Below are 17,421 nucleotides of genomic sequence, written 5' to 3'. Positions count from 1 at the left end.
CTTGGGTACCCCTGTCCCATTCGTGTTTCAACCGTGAAGCAGTTGTGTTTGCATGGCTGTGTTTCGGTTTGAAGGGTGGGATATGGCGTGAATTTACTGGGTACAGAGGAATAACACCTGAGTGCTCAGGAATGGCAACGCATGGGGGGTATCATGGACGAAACAGTGTACTCTGCTATGTCCATAGTACTGCTCATGTCTATAGGCGACGGTTACCACTTTCCATCAGGTGGGCCGTCAGCATGTTTGCCATTCTAAGTTGTATAAAAAAAAATATCTTCGGAATACTTTTTTTTAATGGATGATAATGAAATTGTAACCCCGGGGTGATGGGTGAGGATGCAATCAAGTCAGTCCGGGGGGAATGGATTGTTAGTAATGGGGAGGTTAATCGTCATTGCTATCAACCCTATCAGGTCGACCTCCACGCGGTTCCCTCTGGAAACAATCGTGACTAATTTATCGTTGAATTCGTCACGATGGGCTAACTGACCTGCCTTTTCATTCTCACCAATCATCCCTCACTGATGCCCCGCCAGTGTCCACCGATAGCGCAGGTGGGGTCACCATTCCATTATCACCCATTAAAAAAAAAAAAAAACATCGTCAAGTCTGAACCAATTGTTACAGTTCTTTTTGCTGGATTTACTCGCGTATTGATCCCTTTTCGATTCTTACGACAATAGAATTCTTACGACAATAGACACTTTTTGTAAGAGACTAGCTTTTATTTGCGACTCCGTCCGCGTGATGTAAAATGTATTCGTCTGGTAGGAGGTAAATTATTGGTCGGCCGGGATTACTCAGTGATGTTATTGGCTGTGTCAAGGCCTATTTGATTTATATGCAACGTCAATACGCTCCTATGAGTCACTGATATACACTTTCCTATCCAATGTATCCAAATGTTTACACTATGAAAGTGGCATGCATTATACAGTGCTACCAATATGTGAATGATGTATGATAATTAGAATTCCTACAGGAATAAATTGCTGAAGCACTTTGTACAACAATCTAATAAAAATTAACTCTAATTATCATAATATATGTTATATATAAAATTCTCGTGTCGCGGTGTTTGTTACCAAACTCCTCTGAAACGGCTTCACCAATTTTCATGAAATTTTGTGTCCATATTGGGTAGGACTGAGAATCGGCCAACATCTATTTTTCATACCCCTCAATGATAAGGGTGACCCTCCCCAAAAATTTTTTTTTTATTTTTTTGACAAATTTTTCCATTTTTATTTTATTATGATTTAGCATTGAAAAATACATACAAATTCAAATTTTCACCGTTTTACGATCAACTCCTGTTTTTTAATCGCGATTTTTATATGTTGCAATAGGCTTGCAAGATGGCAATCCAATATAATAATTGTAGTAGGATACATTTTCATTTATAGTTCTAAAAATAATGTATATGGTAAAACAACGTTTGCCGAGTCGGCTAGTATATATATATTTTTTAATTCAATTCACTCATAATCTGATTCTTTAATTTCCTGATATTGCTCACAACTTGGGTTACATGTTTGTTTTATTATTTACTTCATTGTCTCGCACTGTACAACTATGTTAAAGTGAATGCTGTGAATACCTATAATAGGCGTGTGCATTAATATTGTATTATATTTAATGTTTGTTATACCTATATGTTATAATGCAATATGCTGTTGGTGTTCCTTAAATAAATAAATATATTATAAAATATGCAACTAAATGGGTTGCCACGTTTTTATAGTGCATCCACAATGTTTGCAGCGGCATGGACAGATGACTTCTACGCCATTAGACGCAAACGGATCGCGTCTCTGTTACACCGACTGCGTGGCAGCAGTGACAGCATTCTGTGGGCATTGTGTAATAAATACGATAGCCCGATCATCTCATTGTGGGTCAACATTTTTTTTTTATACAACTTAGAATGGCAAACAAGCTGACGGCCCACCTGATGTAAAGTGGTAACCGTCGCTTATAGACATGAGCAATACCATGGACATAACAGAGTATACTGTTTCGCCCATGATACCCCCCATGTGTTGCCATTCCTGAGGACTTAGGTGTTATTCCTCTGTACCCAGTAAATTCACGCCATATCCATGCAAACACAACTGCTTCACGGTAGAAACACGAATGGGATAGAGGTACCCAAGCAATCGAAAATTGCAAATAAACAAATTCACTTTAAAAATCTATATAAGTATATAGTATTTAATATAATATAATATAAGCATATAATATATCTATATAAATTGAAACTCTTTCGGTTTAACCGTAGTCATACAAAAAGAAGCAAGTCAAATAGATTACCTCTTTCTCCCAAGTCGGTCCAAAGACCTCCAAATAATCTGATAAGGAGGCAAGGCCGTGTCGATAATATTATTAAACTATATCTACCGACTGATTATGTAAAAGTAGTGTTTATTGCCATTAACATTATCGGAAACACATGATAGATGTACAATATATATATATATATATATATATATATATATATAATTATATATATATATATATATATATATATAATTATTATTTATACTTCTATATAATATATTTTGAAGGCTGTTAAAAAAAACAGGTTCTCAATTAGACTCATTTTTTTACCTCATACCTCCGCCAGTTATAAACCGGTTTGGAAAATACTTCTTTATGTGTAGGGATATATGTAGTTTCAGAAAGGTCTCATAGAAATTTTATCATGTATATGTATGTGTATGTATATTCAAGTGCAAACTTGAAAAAAAAGATAAAACGGTTATTTTAACAACTTGCTGACAAGGGTGGGTTTTTTTTTGATGGGTGAAAATGGTGTTACTCAGGGTGAATGTAGCTTTCTAACGGTGAAAGAATGTTTGAAATCGGCAAAGTAGTTTTTGTGTTTATTCATTACAAACATACATACACACAAAAATACAAATCTTTCCTCTTTATAATATTAGTGTAAATGTAGATTAGTGTAAATAATAAGGGGGTCGCGTCCTTTTTTTTATACAACTTAGAATGGCAAACGAGCTGACGGCCCACCTGATGGGAAGTGGTAACCGTCGCCTATAGACATGAGCAGTACCATGGACATAACAGAGTATACTGTTTCCACCCATGATACCCCCCCATGTATTGCCATTCCTGAGGACTCAGGTGTTATTCCTCTGTACCCAGTAAATTCACGCCATATCGCACCCTTCAAACCGAAACACAGCCATGCAAACACAACTGCTTCATGATTGAAACACGAATGTGACAGAGGTACCTAAGCAATCGACTTTTGTACAAAGTCTCCCTCTGGTCATGAAAAAGATTAAAAAACATTGCATTATATTATTTAATACTGGCACAGTAAACTTATGCCCATGTGCGTCAAACGCCGCCGCGCGGCCCTCACTATCAAATATGGTGCGTAAGGTGAACTCCCACATGTTATGGCGACGCGGACACCACCGGTGGAATGTATGAATCAATTACCACTCAACAGCGTTCACAGTAAAGCTTACACTTCGTTAAGAATGCCTTGACGGCATTTTAACCAACTTCAAATAAAGATTGCATCCCACAAAATCTTATGTATAAAATAAGTGTTTGTTACCAAACTCCTCCGAAACGGCTTTACCGATATTTATGAAATTTTGTGTGCATATTCGGTTGGTCTGAGAATCGGCCAACATCTATTTTTCATACCCGTCAATGATAAGGGTGACCCACCCCAAAAATTTTTTTTATTTTTTTGACATTTTTTTTTATTTTTATTATATTATAATTTAGCATTGAAAAATACATACAAATTAAAATTTTCACGCTTTTACGATCAACCCCTGTATTTTAATTGCGATTTTTATATTTCGCAATAAGTAGTAAAACAACGTTTACGGGGTCAGCTAGTAAATATATATATATAAATTGATTTTTATTTTGATAAATATCAATTGATTTTTTCCTGTCTTCTGAACTAAAAATTTTGGAGATTAGTTTATCCTGGCAACACGTAGCGAAAAACTACAATTCAGAATAATTTAGATTGTTTCCCAAAATGGCAACCTCATAACAATAATAATATTATATACGTATTTAGGGTCTACTGCAACTCAGTGTCGTAGCTTCAGATTTGAAACTGTGACATATGCTGAGTTAGGTGCTTTGCACAAACACTGCTACATTCATTTCGTTTTTTATATGTTTTTCTTTTATTCTAAATTAAAAGTAAAACAGTAATGTTATTATATAATTGTGTAATCTTTATTATTATGTTGTTTTGTCATTTGTAACATGTATAATTTATATTATTTCTCTTAAAAAGCGATTGTATTTAACTAACGATATTATTTAAATGAAAAGTTTGTTCAATGTATATATAAATAAATAAATAAATAATTAAATAAATAAATTATAATAATAGGCACTTGTTTTCTTTTTTAATTGTTCATTAAAAAAATATTTCTCAAATAAAGACTAAGTAATTCTTTTGTTACTTGTTAAAAGTTTTTTAAATAATAAATGTAGTAATAATTTGATATTTATTTTATTTTACAAATTCCTTTCACATTTTTAAGCGTGTAATCCCTTTACAGAATGAAATTCTCTTCTTTTTCTTAGCCGGGATATATATATATATATAAAAAAAATGGATTTTTGATATTTATTATAAAAATCGGATTTTTCCGAACTCTGATTTCAATCATGACAAAAGCAGTTATTTTGATTGAACACTAAACCTATCAAGCGCAGTCAAATGACCGTTTTTGAAATTTAGTTTAACAATTTTCATGTATAATGTTACTGTATCAACATGCAACTTATTGACTTTTCCTATAATATACATACAAGCCATGTTTCAATATTAACAACTTACTATTATTTATTTGTTTACTATCCAATTGGCTAAAATTTCTTTCTATATTTTTTTTTACATATACAACTTAGAATGGCAAACAAGCTGATGGCCCACCTGATGGAAAGTAGTAACTGTCGCCTATAGACATGAGCAGTACCATGGACACAACAGAATAAACTGTTAAAAAAAAAAAGGAAAAGAAAAACAAAGGAGGAGGTTTGAAAAAGGAGTTGTATCTCCTATTTCCAATTAGAACATACATAAAAGGCTTGTTTGTTTTTTTTTGTTTATAACACAGGGGGCAAACTTGATGATAAGTGACTACCACCGCCCATGATCACCCACAACACCAGACGCATTGCATGCATGCTAGCAGCCATTTAAAAAGGAATATGCTCTTTTCTTGTAAGTTATGATGTTATATCGGTTTACAAATACATGTAATACATGCATGGAAGAAAGTGCCTTGAAAAACGTAGTGCCTTGGAAAATGCATGATGGAGGACCACCACTAGTCCAGATGGTTGGGATTAAACTTTAGTTTGGCGGTGTTGTAGGGTGGTTAAAATAATCACAGCAACACTCTCTATAGGAAATGTCAATTAAATAATTGAATATATATTCTTTATTGCACTTGTAAATTACATGGTTAATGCATTTCAATAGTTAATTTTTCATTTATTAAACAACATATGTGTCATACAGTCAAGTTAATTATACATTTGTGTACATTTTCATTATGTTCCATAGAAGCAGACTATAATTAGACATAATTAGCCTCAAAGAATGTTATGATGTAAGAAACTCATTGGCCACCATAGAGTCTGATATAATTTTAGTTTATTGTGATCCATAAAACAGTAATTTCGTAAAATTATTTATTTATTTATTTAACTGTGAGCTAAGGACAGGTAATATTCAATATAGATATTGAATATTGGGGGAATGGGATTGTTAGTAACGCAAACTACCAGTCCCATTGCTAGCAATATACCCTATCAAGTCAACCTCCCCGTGATCCTCCTGGAAACCATCGTGCTGTATTCCAGGTGTATTCATCTTGATGGGCGAACTAACCTGCCTTTTCTTTTTCACCTATCATCCCTAACTGGTGCCCCGCCAGTGTTTATTGTTATCACATGCGTGACATACCATTAAGTTCCTTTAGTTGCCTTTTACAACACCCATGGTCATGGAAATGGTGGTCCATACAATGCCAGGATCACACAGTGATATACTATATATATAATAATATAGTGACAAATGTTGGTGAGTGAATATTCTTAAGGACAGCCATATTCTTAGATCAGTCATTTGAAATGGATTTACCCTTCAATGATCAATTAATATAATAAATAAGATATATATGAAAGAAGAATTACAAAATATATTGGATACAAATTAGAAGAGTCAATAGGGGGTAAACTTAAAAGCTTATTTACATGAATCCATGTAAATCCGACTAAACCATTTTTAAAAAATTGCGTTCACACTCACTTTTTATTTTTTATCCGAGCAATAAGTGCTTTATATTATTCCCAAATTCATGTATAATATAGTATATATCATATATGTGTAAGTATATTTGTTATTCATATATATTTATTCGTTTATATATGTAATTTTAGTATGTATGTATATCAATAATTAGTAGTACCACATTTGAGTATTCTGACACTTCCCTATGGTTGACTGGGAGAGAATGCTTTTAGCATTAAGTCCGCCATGTACACATATTTGTACTAATGAATAAATAAATAAATAAATTAAATAGGCAACATGCTGAAGAAGGGCCAAATCAAAAGTACCCATAACTGGAAAACATGAATAGAATGATGAATGTGTTTGAACCCAAGACTGTCATTGTATTGTTTTTGCCTACCACAATAGGTAAAAGGGGTGATATACATCACCCAAAGGGGTGATGTATATATGCATGTAAAAAAAAGGTATTATCAAATAATGGGTTTAAATTTAAACAACATTGTTTAATATTTATTTAATCGTAATTCAGATAGAGGGGTGTAAGGTTAGAATTTAAATTATGGTATTTGAAACAATTCAAATATGTATTTCTAGTAGTTGTTGCATTACTGAATAATAATTGATTAACGTTATTGAAAAACAAATTCGCTAACTTATATTATGAAATAGGCAAGTAATTGATTTACTATGTTTATGATACTATAAATAAAATATAAAAAAAAATATAATTTATCATGCCTTTGGATGGTCTATTTATAAAAAGACATTCAAACAAAATAACAAATTATTTAATTTTACATCTGGACAAATGATGTCATCACCGTTTCAACCAATTGAGTCTCGGTGAAAATTTATCAACAGTGACAATGTCAACCGTAGGCATATTATTATAATTCATAATATCCTTGCCTTATTATTACGTGTACGGTTATATTTGTACACAAATTTGTCGAAGGGGAGTTATTTTAGACACAGCGCGAGTGGTAGGCCGGTATAGGCGTAACAGAAATAAAAGATTACAATATAAAATAAGCAAAGATGTCTCGCGATATGTCAAAATAGCCAACACTTTTGCAAAGTGTCGTTACCATTATTTCCTACTTGTTGCAGTGTTGAAATTGTATAAATATAATGATACTACCGTTATATCTCACGTTAATATCGCAAATATATTTGTAACAAAGAAATAACTGAGTAATTCGTTAATAAAGTCACCTTACGATATTTCCATTTTTGATTTGACCTGAACAAAACACTTCCTTACAGGCACACACAAACACTATCCGGTGTTCACTATTTATTTACAGTTCACAATTAGCGTAGAAAAACAATAAATTCGTTCATGTAATTATTTTTTCGTGAAAAAACGTATCGCAGTTTAAAAATGAGAAAAGATTCACCAATATAACGCATGCCCAACAAAAATTTACATCACGTGACCTGTCATGGCGTCATAGATAGAACCATAAACTATTAGTAATTTTTTTTAGAAATTCGCATTATGCAAAGGAATATACTCTTAACAACATACTATATACATCCGTATCTGTCACGCCTGTTCTTAAAAATATCTAAAATCTAAATAGATATATAAAAAAATAGTATATTTATACCGTGTCTTATTTACTATCTAACTTTACGTTTTTAATATTTTTAATATTCAAATATTTAGTGGTAACTTTATGATGGCTTTAGGTAACTTCATACGTTTTTGTCTACAGTCTTAAAATATGAACTAAGAACTATTGTGACTTAATTTCACCGTATATTATGTTAATAATGATTTAATATAATTATAAGCTATAGAAAATTTGTGAACAAAGTGCAAAACAAACACACCTTTGTTGTTGTCGTTATTTCACAATAGATGGCGTATATTTACATGGAGATGAATGATGTCCTTACACGATAATAGATGGCATAAAAACAATACAAAAAATATCAATCAAATATGTATATATATTCCTTTCTCATAGTGGATAAATTGAACTATTATTATTTAATCCGGAATAAAACATAGCTTATGAACTCATAAGCTCGTTACTGTTATTAATAAAGATAAAATCTTGTTTTATTTCATTAGCTAAAATATCGTACTCAACCTACGAAACGCTGTATGAAAATTCTAAATGTCAAAATATAATATAATTATTGCTTTAATTAACTGTATTTGGCTTGATTATTTCCTATATTGTATAATGCAAATAAATTATACTCATTCACAATATAGGAAATTGGTAGTAGCACTCACCAGTATTAAGCAACGCCGGGATCTAGAATGCTAGAATACATATCGCCTGTCATTGAACCAAGGTGGTTCTTAACAATTCATTCATTCATTACCAATAATTATAAAAATAATACTCTACGAAGTGTAAACTATTGTTTTTATTTTTTTATTTTCAAATTAATAGTTACACATATCCATAATAAAATAAAATTGCATGTCGCCGTCTTATTTGATAAACATAATAACACAGAAAAGCACTTCCCAAGTAATACAAATTTAATGACAGTAGTCGCAAATAGATGAATAGATCAGATAATTAATAATAAAAGAAACATGGACCAGGATGTGGAACTCTCCAACACATAGGGCCGAAATCGTCCCAACACCTTGGCATGAAGCATTTTCTTCTTCGCTGCCCTGAACCAGTGCAGTCGCAAATAGAATTTTCTCTGTCTTCGAAGTTTGGAGTACTTCTTGCTGTTCTTCTTTGTGATGAATGTGTCAAACCCGGTGTCGCTGCTAAAGTTCTTGACCTTAAATTGTGAGCATTCGCAGGTGAAATGTCAGGTGAAAGGTCAGGAATACTGGATGTCATCGGGCAAGATGTGGCTCTTGAACTTATTGGAGTTTGGTTCACAGCTCTTAAATTTATTGGAGGGGCAGCGTTTGTTATTTGAATTCCGACAGTTTTTCTTTCGACTGGAGATCTGTTTCGACACGAAACAGGCACATTTTGGGTTGGAATAGGAATATAACCAGTCGCCTGATCAAATCTATCTGTTTCGATATGATTTGAATTTATCATCTGATTGGTCATAGATTCCCTCGCGGTAGAAGTTTTTGGTACAGATATAGGAACATAAATTTGGTATGTTACCGAAGGTTGAATGTCATTAGAAATGTGAGGTAATTGGGTGTTTTGATCTCTTACAGTATTGCAAACTTTATTACATGTCATTTGGTGTGATGGTTTTAGCGCATTACCCGATGTGCGTTGCAACGATAACCATTCCTCGCTGTAGTGATGTGGTTTTGCAGGACCGTGAGGGAATGTCGATGGCACAGTCAGATATTTTCCACTTTTTGAACTTCCAAAACTGCCTTTATAACCTGAATAGCCGTGTTGACGAAGTATGTCAGTTATATTTGATACGCCATCAGGAGATGATTTTCTATCCGAGTTATTGTCTTTGCATTTACTCACAAAAGCTTTAACGTCTTTTGCATTTCCACTGTCGAATTTTCTTAGTGATCTAACTACTTCCTCTTGCACATTATCTTTAGTGTAGTTATGTCCAACTTGTTTTATATTTTTGGCAGAACTCTGTGCTTGTGGAAAAGGTATTGAAATATTGATTTGATCTGTTGGCGAAGGTTGAATAACTTTAGAAATATGAGGTAATTGAGCATTTTGTTCTGCTACAGTGTTGCAAACTTCTTTACATGTCATTCCTTGTGCGGCTTTTAGAGCATTACCGGTTGTGCGTTCTAATGACAACCATTCTTCGCTGTACTGAGGTAGTCCTACGGGAACATGAGAAAATAACTGGCCAGGAGGAGCTGAAATATCATCACTCCGTAAAGTTTTGAAACTGCCCTCATAATTTGAATAGCTGTGATGACGAAGCATTTCAGTCATATTTATCGAGTCATTGAAAGAGTCGGGTTTTTTTATTGGAGACGCTTTTCTATCTAATTCATTGTCTTTAAGTTTTCTCACAAATTCTTCAACATTTTTTTCATCAATTTCTCTAATTAGTTTTCTTAAGGATCTTACTATCTCTTCTTTTATTTTCTTATCATTGGCGCAGTTGTGTCCACTTTTTTCTATTTCATGTAATCGTTTTGCTAAACTGGACTCTACTTGCTTTTTTAAGTGTCTATTCTCTATTTTATCTGCAGGTAAAGATTGATTTAAGAATTCTTCAACAGCATTTTTCATATTTATTTCTTCAACTATTTCCCTAATGGCGTCTTCATTAGGTATTGGTGTTTTTGCTAATTCACATAATAATTGATTTCGTATAATCATAGGATCAACGGGTTGTCCTTCTTTTTTATTAGCTATATCTAGAATATATTTCAGTAAAGCATCATCCACCTTATATTTATATATTTGTTTCTCTTCAATATTATCTCTTTTATAATTATACTGAATAAAATTGTTAACAATTTCTTCTTTAAGATCATTGAACAGAGCTAATTTATCAGCAGTTGTATTTTGAGGCTCGTCTAGTATGATAGATATAGTACGTTTAAGTTCTTCTTTGTATTCATGGCGGGCTCTTTCTGCTTTAATAAGAGGTTTAACAGTGTTAAGAGCTTCCATTAATTGAAATTTTCTAACTTCTTTACTTTTTTGAAATGTGCAACATACTGGGAGAGTAGATAATATATTTTCTAGTTCGTTATCAAATAAATTGTCAAATAATAAATCATCATTGAAAGTTTTAGGGTCGGCGTTAAGTTCACTAATTATAATAACAATTTTCGTGACAAGGTCATCTTTTATTTCATTTATATTTATATTTATTTGAGCACCATTCACATTTAAAGGTAGATCAGCGCACCAGTTTTCAACTATTTCTAAAATAAGATCCGCTGGTTTTTTCTTTGAAAGCTGTTTTTGACAACAAGGTTGTTTTGTTGAGGTTGTTGGACTTCTCCATATTTGACCTGCACTACTGGGGCCTGCAATTTGACTTGTTCCTAAAATACCTTTAGTTTTAGATTTTTTTTGTACTGTTTGATTTTTGAGTCTATCATTACCTTGTAATTTACCTACATATTTTCTGTTATCTTTAGTATTTTTAAGTGTTGTCTGTAATTGATTTATATACTCTTCCATATTCATACTGTGTTCCGAATTTATAGGCAGTCTATACAACCATTTACTTATTTCTTTTTGTATCTTTATATCTGGCGTAGATTCATTATTTTCTATTTCGTGTATTCTCTTTGCTAACATAGACAATATTTGATCCCATTGTAAAAGTTCATCAAAAGAAGTAACTTTTTTTAAAGGCACACTTTTAAACCAGTCCTCAATTACATACTTTGTCTTAATTTTTTCTATTTCTTTAATAACAGAACGTTCATCAGGAATCGGAACTTTAAACAAAGCACTGTAAAGTTCATTATACAATTGATCTCTATTTATGGATACGGCGTTTCTTTTCTGAGCTTCGAAGGAAAGCTTATCAATTTCATCCTTTATTTTCATTTCATATTTTAATTTTTCCATGCCATTTCCATGATCAAAATTTTCCAATATAAACATATTAACTAAGTGATTCTTATATAATTCGAAACCTGGATCATGATTTTGTTTGTTTTGTATTGGAATCGGTATTGATGCTTCAACAGCATGTGCTAGTTTTTGTTTATAATTTTCGCCACTAGATTTTTCTTTAATGATTGTCTTTGCATCCATAACGTTTCGAATCAGTCTTGTCTTGATATCCTCCCAGTTATTCAGTAGATCAGGGTTTCTGGGTAAATTTTCCAATACTGTATCGATTTCATCACTTAATATGTCTTGATATAACAAGTCATCGTTACAAAATCTTGGATCTAGATTTAAATCCCCAACTCTTTGGAACAACTGTTTTGCTATATCATCTTTAATGGTCTTAACAGTATCTTTATTATCCTCTGCAATTGGCAAATCACGACACCAATTTTCAATCGCTTCCATAATTAACGTGCCTGCATTTTTATTTTTCAGATCCTGACTTGACACTGATACATTTTTAAGGCTTTTAGTTTGAGGTTTAGTTTTAGTACTTTTTTTAATCAGACTACTACGATTACTTTTATTTTTCGTTTGTAGTACATTATCTGTAGGTTGTTTATTAATGTCTTTATCAATTCTTTTCATAAGTTGTTGTATTACTACTGGCGTAGAAAACTGTGTTTTCGTATTAAGAGGAAGTTCTAATATCCACTTTGTAATGAAATTCTCTAACTCAGTGTTATATTCTGGTACTTGATCAATATTATTAGTTTTCTTTTTAACAATTTCTGATATTTTTTCTGCTAGTTCAGTGATCATTTTAATCCTCGAATCTCTGTCTTTTGAATTTTTAATGGATAGTAATGGCAAATTATTAAGCCAATCAGAGATTTCTTTTGCATAAGTCAACTCTTGATTAAAATTGCTAATTATTTCGTCTTCAGGTATATGAATCTCACTTAACTTATTATATATCTCAGCTTTACATAACGCTGTTGGATCTGTACTATTTTGTACAATTGTTTTTATCTCTTGTAGTACTCTTTTTGTCCAAGCATCTAATTTAACTTGATCATCAGCAATATTCTTACTATTTATATGGATATATTGCTCTATGAATTCCTCTAAATTTTGTTCTTCTAATTTATCGTCAATAGAAGAGTTTCTTCGTCTAATATTTTGGCAATCTGTCGATGACCGGGTTTCAACTATTTTTGAAATTAATTGATTTACTATTAGTGTAATATTACTTACATGTTCGGGTAGAATAGGTAATTGTTCTATATACTGATTTATGATTGAAGCTAAATACACATTATAGTCCATTGCAGTAGGTGCCGCTAGTCTATCCATTTCAATTTTATATATATTTTCAGCCAAATTATTTACAAATTCGATTCGCTGTTTATTTCCAGGTGTATTATAAGAATGATTTATTGGTATATTCTTTAACCAATCAGATATTATTTTAATGTACAGCAATTCTTTATCCAATTGTTTTAAATGATAATCTTTATGTGATTTTGTATTTTCGATTTTTTTATATAATTGTTTTCTGGTTGGTGGGCTTAATTTTCTAAATTCAGATTTTAGTAGTTCACAAAATGCTCCTTTAGCCATAGCATCTTCTGCGTTATAATTATGTTCTATGTATTTATCTATTAATTGTAACAATGTTTTATCAAGATCTTCATTGTATTTTGACGCATCTCGAACATCTGTTTTGTCTTTGTTTTGATTTGTGATATTTGGTTGAACTACTTCAGCATCTTGCTTCAATTTTTTATCTAGTGAGGCCGCTAAGGTAGCATCTTGTGGTAACTTTATTATCCTCTCTTTCAGCTGGTCAGTCAATATATCGATGTTTATTTTCTTTTTCAGGACTATTACATTATTAAGCCATTTAGTTACTTCTTGAGTTATTTCAGTTTCTGGACACTTATTTTTCAGTTTTACCTGTAAAATTTCAGCTAACTCATGTATAGCTTTATTTTGATGATCTTTATTTTTATTTATATAAATACTAGATGGTTGTTCATTCATCCAGATAGAAATTTCATCTTCCAAAATATCTATGCCTTTTGGTACAAAATATTCTTTCCAAGCTAACTCTCCTTGCATATGTTTAATATTATCCATTACTTGTCTGTTTCCGTGTTGAGGTTTAGTCATAACAGGTACTGGTATTTCCTCTAAATGCCTCATAAAATTATTTACATGCGTTTCTGGGTCATCTAAGTCTTCCAAAATATCGAACTTAAGTAGCCATTTGTATACAAAATATTTTATCATTATATCTCTGTCTGTATCTGCGTGCGGTGCGAATTGTTCTAATTTTACTTCATCCATTATATCGCCAGCTAAATCGTATATTATAGTTTCTTTAAAGTTTTTATCTTTTGAATAACTAAACTGTTCAGGTAATGTATCCATCCAGGCTCTTATAAGCGTTGCAACTTTACTCATGTACTTTTGTTCATCGATGTTCAATTTTGAAATTTCCTTTTTAATTTTAGGACTTTGCTTAGACGGTAATGTTATGGAATAATTAGACGGTCCAGCAATCTCATGCTCCGATGTAAGGACGAGAACATTTCCAGAATGACATGGTTGGTGAATGATGTCAGTTGAATATATTGCATTATATAATTCATCAGTCACGCATCTTACATTTTTAACTAAATATACAGCAATATTAGAGGCCTGAGGTTCAGATATATTGTAGTTATTGCGTAAAAGGTCACATATTTCCACTTTTGCATACAAATCTTTATCTGAATTAATTGAATTAAAATTATCAATCAAGATATCTGATATGTTTTCTTCAATCTCATCGAATGAATCCATTTTGTTAAGTTCTAAAACATTTTTAACTTTTTCTGAGATAATACTTTTGAGATTATTATTATTTAAGGCTTGTTGTTTATATAATCCATGAATATTAGAATTTTTACAACACACATTATCAAACTGAACACCCGATAATCTATTAATTAAGTCCTCAGCATATTTACTACATATATATTTTTTATTATGCACACAACTAATAGAAATTGGCATCGTTTGTAAAATTTTCACAATTTCAGCCTTTAACATTCTTTTATTGTCGAATGTAACCGGTCTTTTTAATAATGGTTCGAGTCGATTTGCGATTAAATGTTTTATTTTATGTCTGTCTGTAATAACATCACACTTGTCAGATTTTTCAAGTTTTATTTTCAAGAACCAGTCATATATTTCTTCATTTAACAAATTATAATTGTCATTTAAATACATTTTATTGCTATATCTGTTACTTAATGGCATATTTTGGATATCACCTGAGTTTTTTTCATTAATATCAAAATCAGTATCAGTATCTTTAACAAATGTTTTTTCATTTATCCATTTAATTTTTTGAAACAAATTTTCTGTTAATCTTTCAACAAACAGTTCTTGATCGCGTGTCGCTCCCGGATACCACATGGGTAGATTATTTAGGAAAATATAAATGCACTTTCTAATATTTTCTTCATTATTGCCACAATTGACATCAACGGAGAGATTATAAAGCTCATCCAATAATTCATTCATCATATTTTCTCTCATCAATTTTGCGGACGGTTCGAAATTTGGATAGATCGGTATTTCTTGTAACCATTTAATGATTTCACTTTTTAGATTATTTTTATAATTATTTTCAGGTGCTATCCCGTCCCACGTTTCAGTTTTTTTTAACGGACCATTAGCACTGTTCTTTACATGAGTCTCTCGATTGCTGTGTGTGCCTTGACTCATATTGTCGAATGCTCTTGATATCTGGCAAGGTACGTTTTTTCTTGAACTTGAAATATTGAGGCTGGTCATTGAGGTTGGTGATACGGAAACCTGGAAGAATCATAAAATGAATAAGTGAATTTTATTTACTAATTATTGTGAATTGCTAGGAGCAGATTTTATTTTACCACTAGCTGCTGCCTGCGACTTCGCCTTTCGTAAAATAAGTAGCCTATGTCCTTCTATACGGTTCAGTGGTTTTGATGTAACAGACACATTTTCCTTCACTGCTCTGCTCCTATTGATCGTACCGTGATGAAAAGTATACTATAACCTGCCCAAGAGTATGAAGAATAATTGTACCAAGTTTAGTTAAAATACAGATAGACAGACAAAAATTTTACTGCTTGCATTTATGGCATCAGTATCGATCACTAATCACCCCCTGATAGTTATTTTGGAAATATATTTAATGTACAGAATTGACCTCTCTACAGATTTATTATAAGTATAGATTACATGCTGTGCAGTCCCGGTATAGAATGAACTGTCCCTTTTTTGGGATGTGGGTCCCGTGGGTATCGTATGAGGTGATTAAGGAAATTTAATAGTCGATGGCTGATGATCGTTCCTCTTAAAACATCACCTTACTACAGTTTCCAATCCACCCAAGCGTTTGCTTGGCCACCTCTGTCCCATTCGTGTTTCAACCGTGAAGCAGTTGTGTTTGCATGGCTGTGTTTCGGTTTGAAGGGTAGGATATGGCAGTGAATTTACAGGGTACAGAGGAATAACACCTGAGTCCTCAGGAATGGCAACTCATGGGGGGTATCATGGGCGAAACGGTATACTCTGTTATGTCCATGGTTCTGCTCATATCTATAGGCGACGGTTACCACTTTCCATCAGGTGGACCGTCAGCTTGTTTGCCATTCTAAGTTGTATAAAAGAAGTCAGCCGTTAACTGTCCACTGTTGAACATAGGCCTTACCCAAAAGGGAAAGTTTTGCCATTAGCTGCTGCGCTTAGCAGGCGGTTTGGCAACCGTAGTCAGGCTTTAACAAGGATATTGCTACCCATCGCTCTAGCATTGAGTTCCCTTAGTCGCCTCTTACGACATCTCGGAGAAAGTAAGTGGCAGGCTATTCTATGCTGGGAACACACGGTTAAATTCTAATATTAGGAGGTAGTTGTAAATAAATACCGTATCAATAAGTGCCTCTTCACATCCTTGCGTGTTTGACGCAGTCGACTGCTTATGGTGTACCCCGCGGTGGTGACCGAGTCTCTCCTTAATCATTGGACACAGATGTTGGTTGCAGGTCTGAAATTATTTGCTTTTAGCCCTCCAAGGTTGTCTCTAGGGATTAAAGTGTGTGGTTGGAGGGAAAGGGATTGTTAGTAACGCGGATTACCAGTTACATTGCCAGTAATATATTTTGTCCGGGTTACTTTTGTCAGGTTGACCTGGAGGTCAACCTCTGGAAACCATCCTGTTGAATTCTAAATGTATTCATCACGATGGGCTAACTGACTTGCCTTTTCATTCTCACCTATCATTCCGCACTGGTGTCCCGCCAGCGTATACATTTAGCGCGGGCGGAGTTACCATGCCATTCTCATCTATTAAAAAAAAGTGTATTATGGTTCCTTCAGGGTCGGCAAAGGTGTTGCAGGCGTCCATAGGCTACAGTTTATCAGATTTTCATGCTATATGCTTGTTTGCTATTTTCGTGTAAAATAAAATCTTGGGCTATACCTATCACCCCATTTGACAGGTTTTTTTATTGTGAAAATGGAATGGCAACTCTGCCTGTGCTATCGGTGTACTCTGGCTGGGCACCAATGATAGGTAAAGATGAAAGGTCAGGCCAGTTGGGC

The 17,421-nt window shown here is 32.9% G+C and overlaps 2 protein-coding genes across 9 annotated transcripts in view; both read right to left on the bottom strand.

Moving 5' to 3' along the window:
* Window positions 1–7,777, bottom strand: part of LOC113509709 (CLIP-associating protein) — a 62,321-nt gene extending 54,544 nt beyond the window's left edge. For 5 of the 8 annotated variants that reach the window (XM_052901174.1, XM_052901179.1, XM_052901180.1 and 2 more), the window contains exon 1: window positions 7,535–7,777. The gene's annotated coding sequence lies outside the window, so the exon portion shown is untranslated. Of the gene's footprint in view, window positions 1–7,460 lie in introns of all 8 variants that reach the window. The other 3 variants (XM_052901176.1, XM_052901175.1, XM_052901177.1) reach the window with 3 other exon arrangements.
* Window positions 7,778–8,865: 1,088 nt separating this feature from the next.
* On the bottom strand, window positions 8,866–16,840 carry LOC113513117 (uncharacterized). Its single transcript, XM_052901069.1, has 3 exons — window positions 16,745–16,840; window positions 15,105–15,651; window positions 8,866–14,642 (listed from the first exon to the last, which is right to left on the bottom strand). Exons 1-3 carry the CDS (start codon window positions 16,838–16,840, stop codon window positions 8,866–8,868), a joined length of 6,420 nt encoding a protein of 2,139 aa, XP_052757029.1.
* Window positions 16,841–17,421: the final 581 nt, after the last annotated feature.

The sequence above is a fragment of the Galleria mellonella genome, unplaced genomic scaffold (genome assembly GCF_026898425.1).
Source record: "Galleria mellonella isolate WM207_F2 unplaced genomic scaffold, CSIRO_AGI_GalMel_v1 utg746, whole genome shotgun sequence".
In the NCBI taxonomy this organism is placed as follows: Eukaryota; Metazoa; Arthropoda; class Insecta; order Lepidoptera; family Pyralidae; genus Galleria; species Galleria mellonella.
This window is presented reverse-complemented; position numbering and strand designations above follow the sequence as displayed.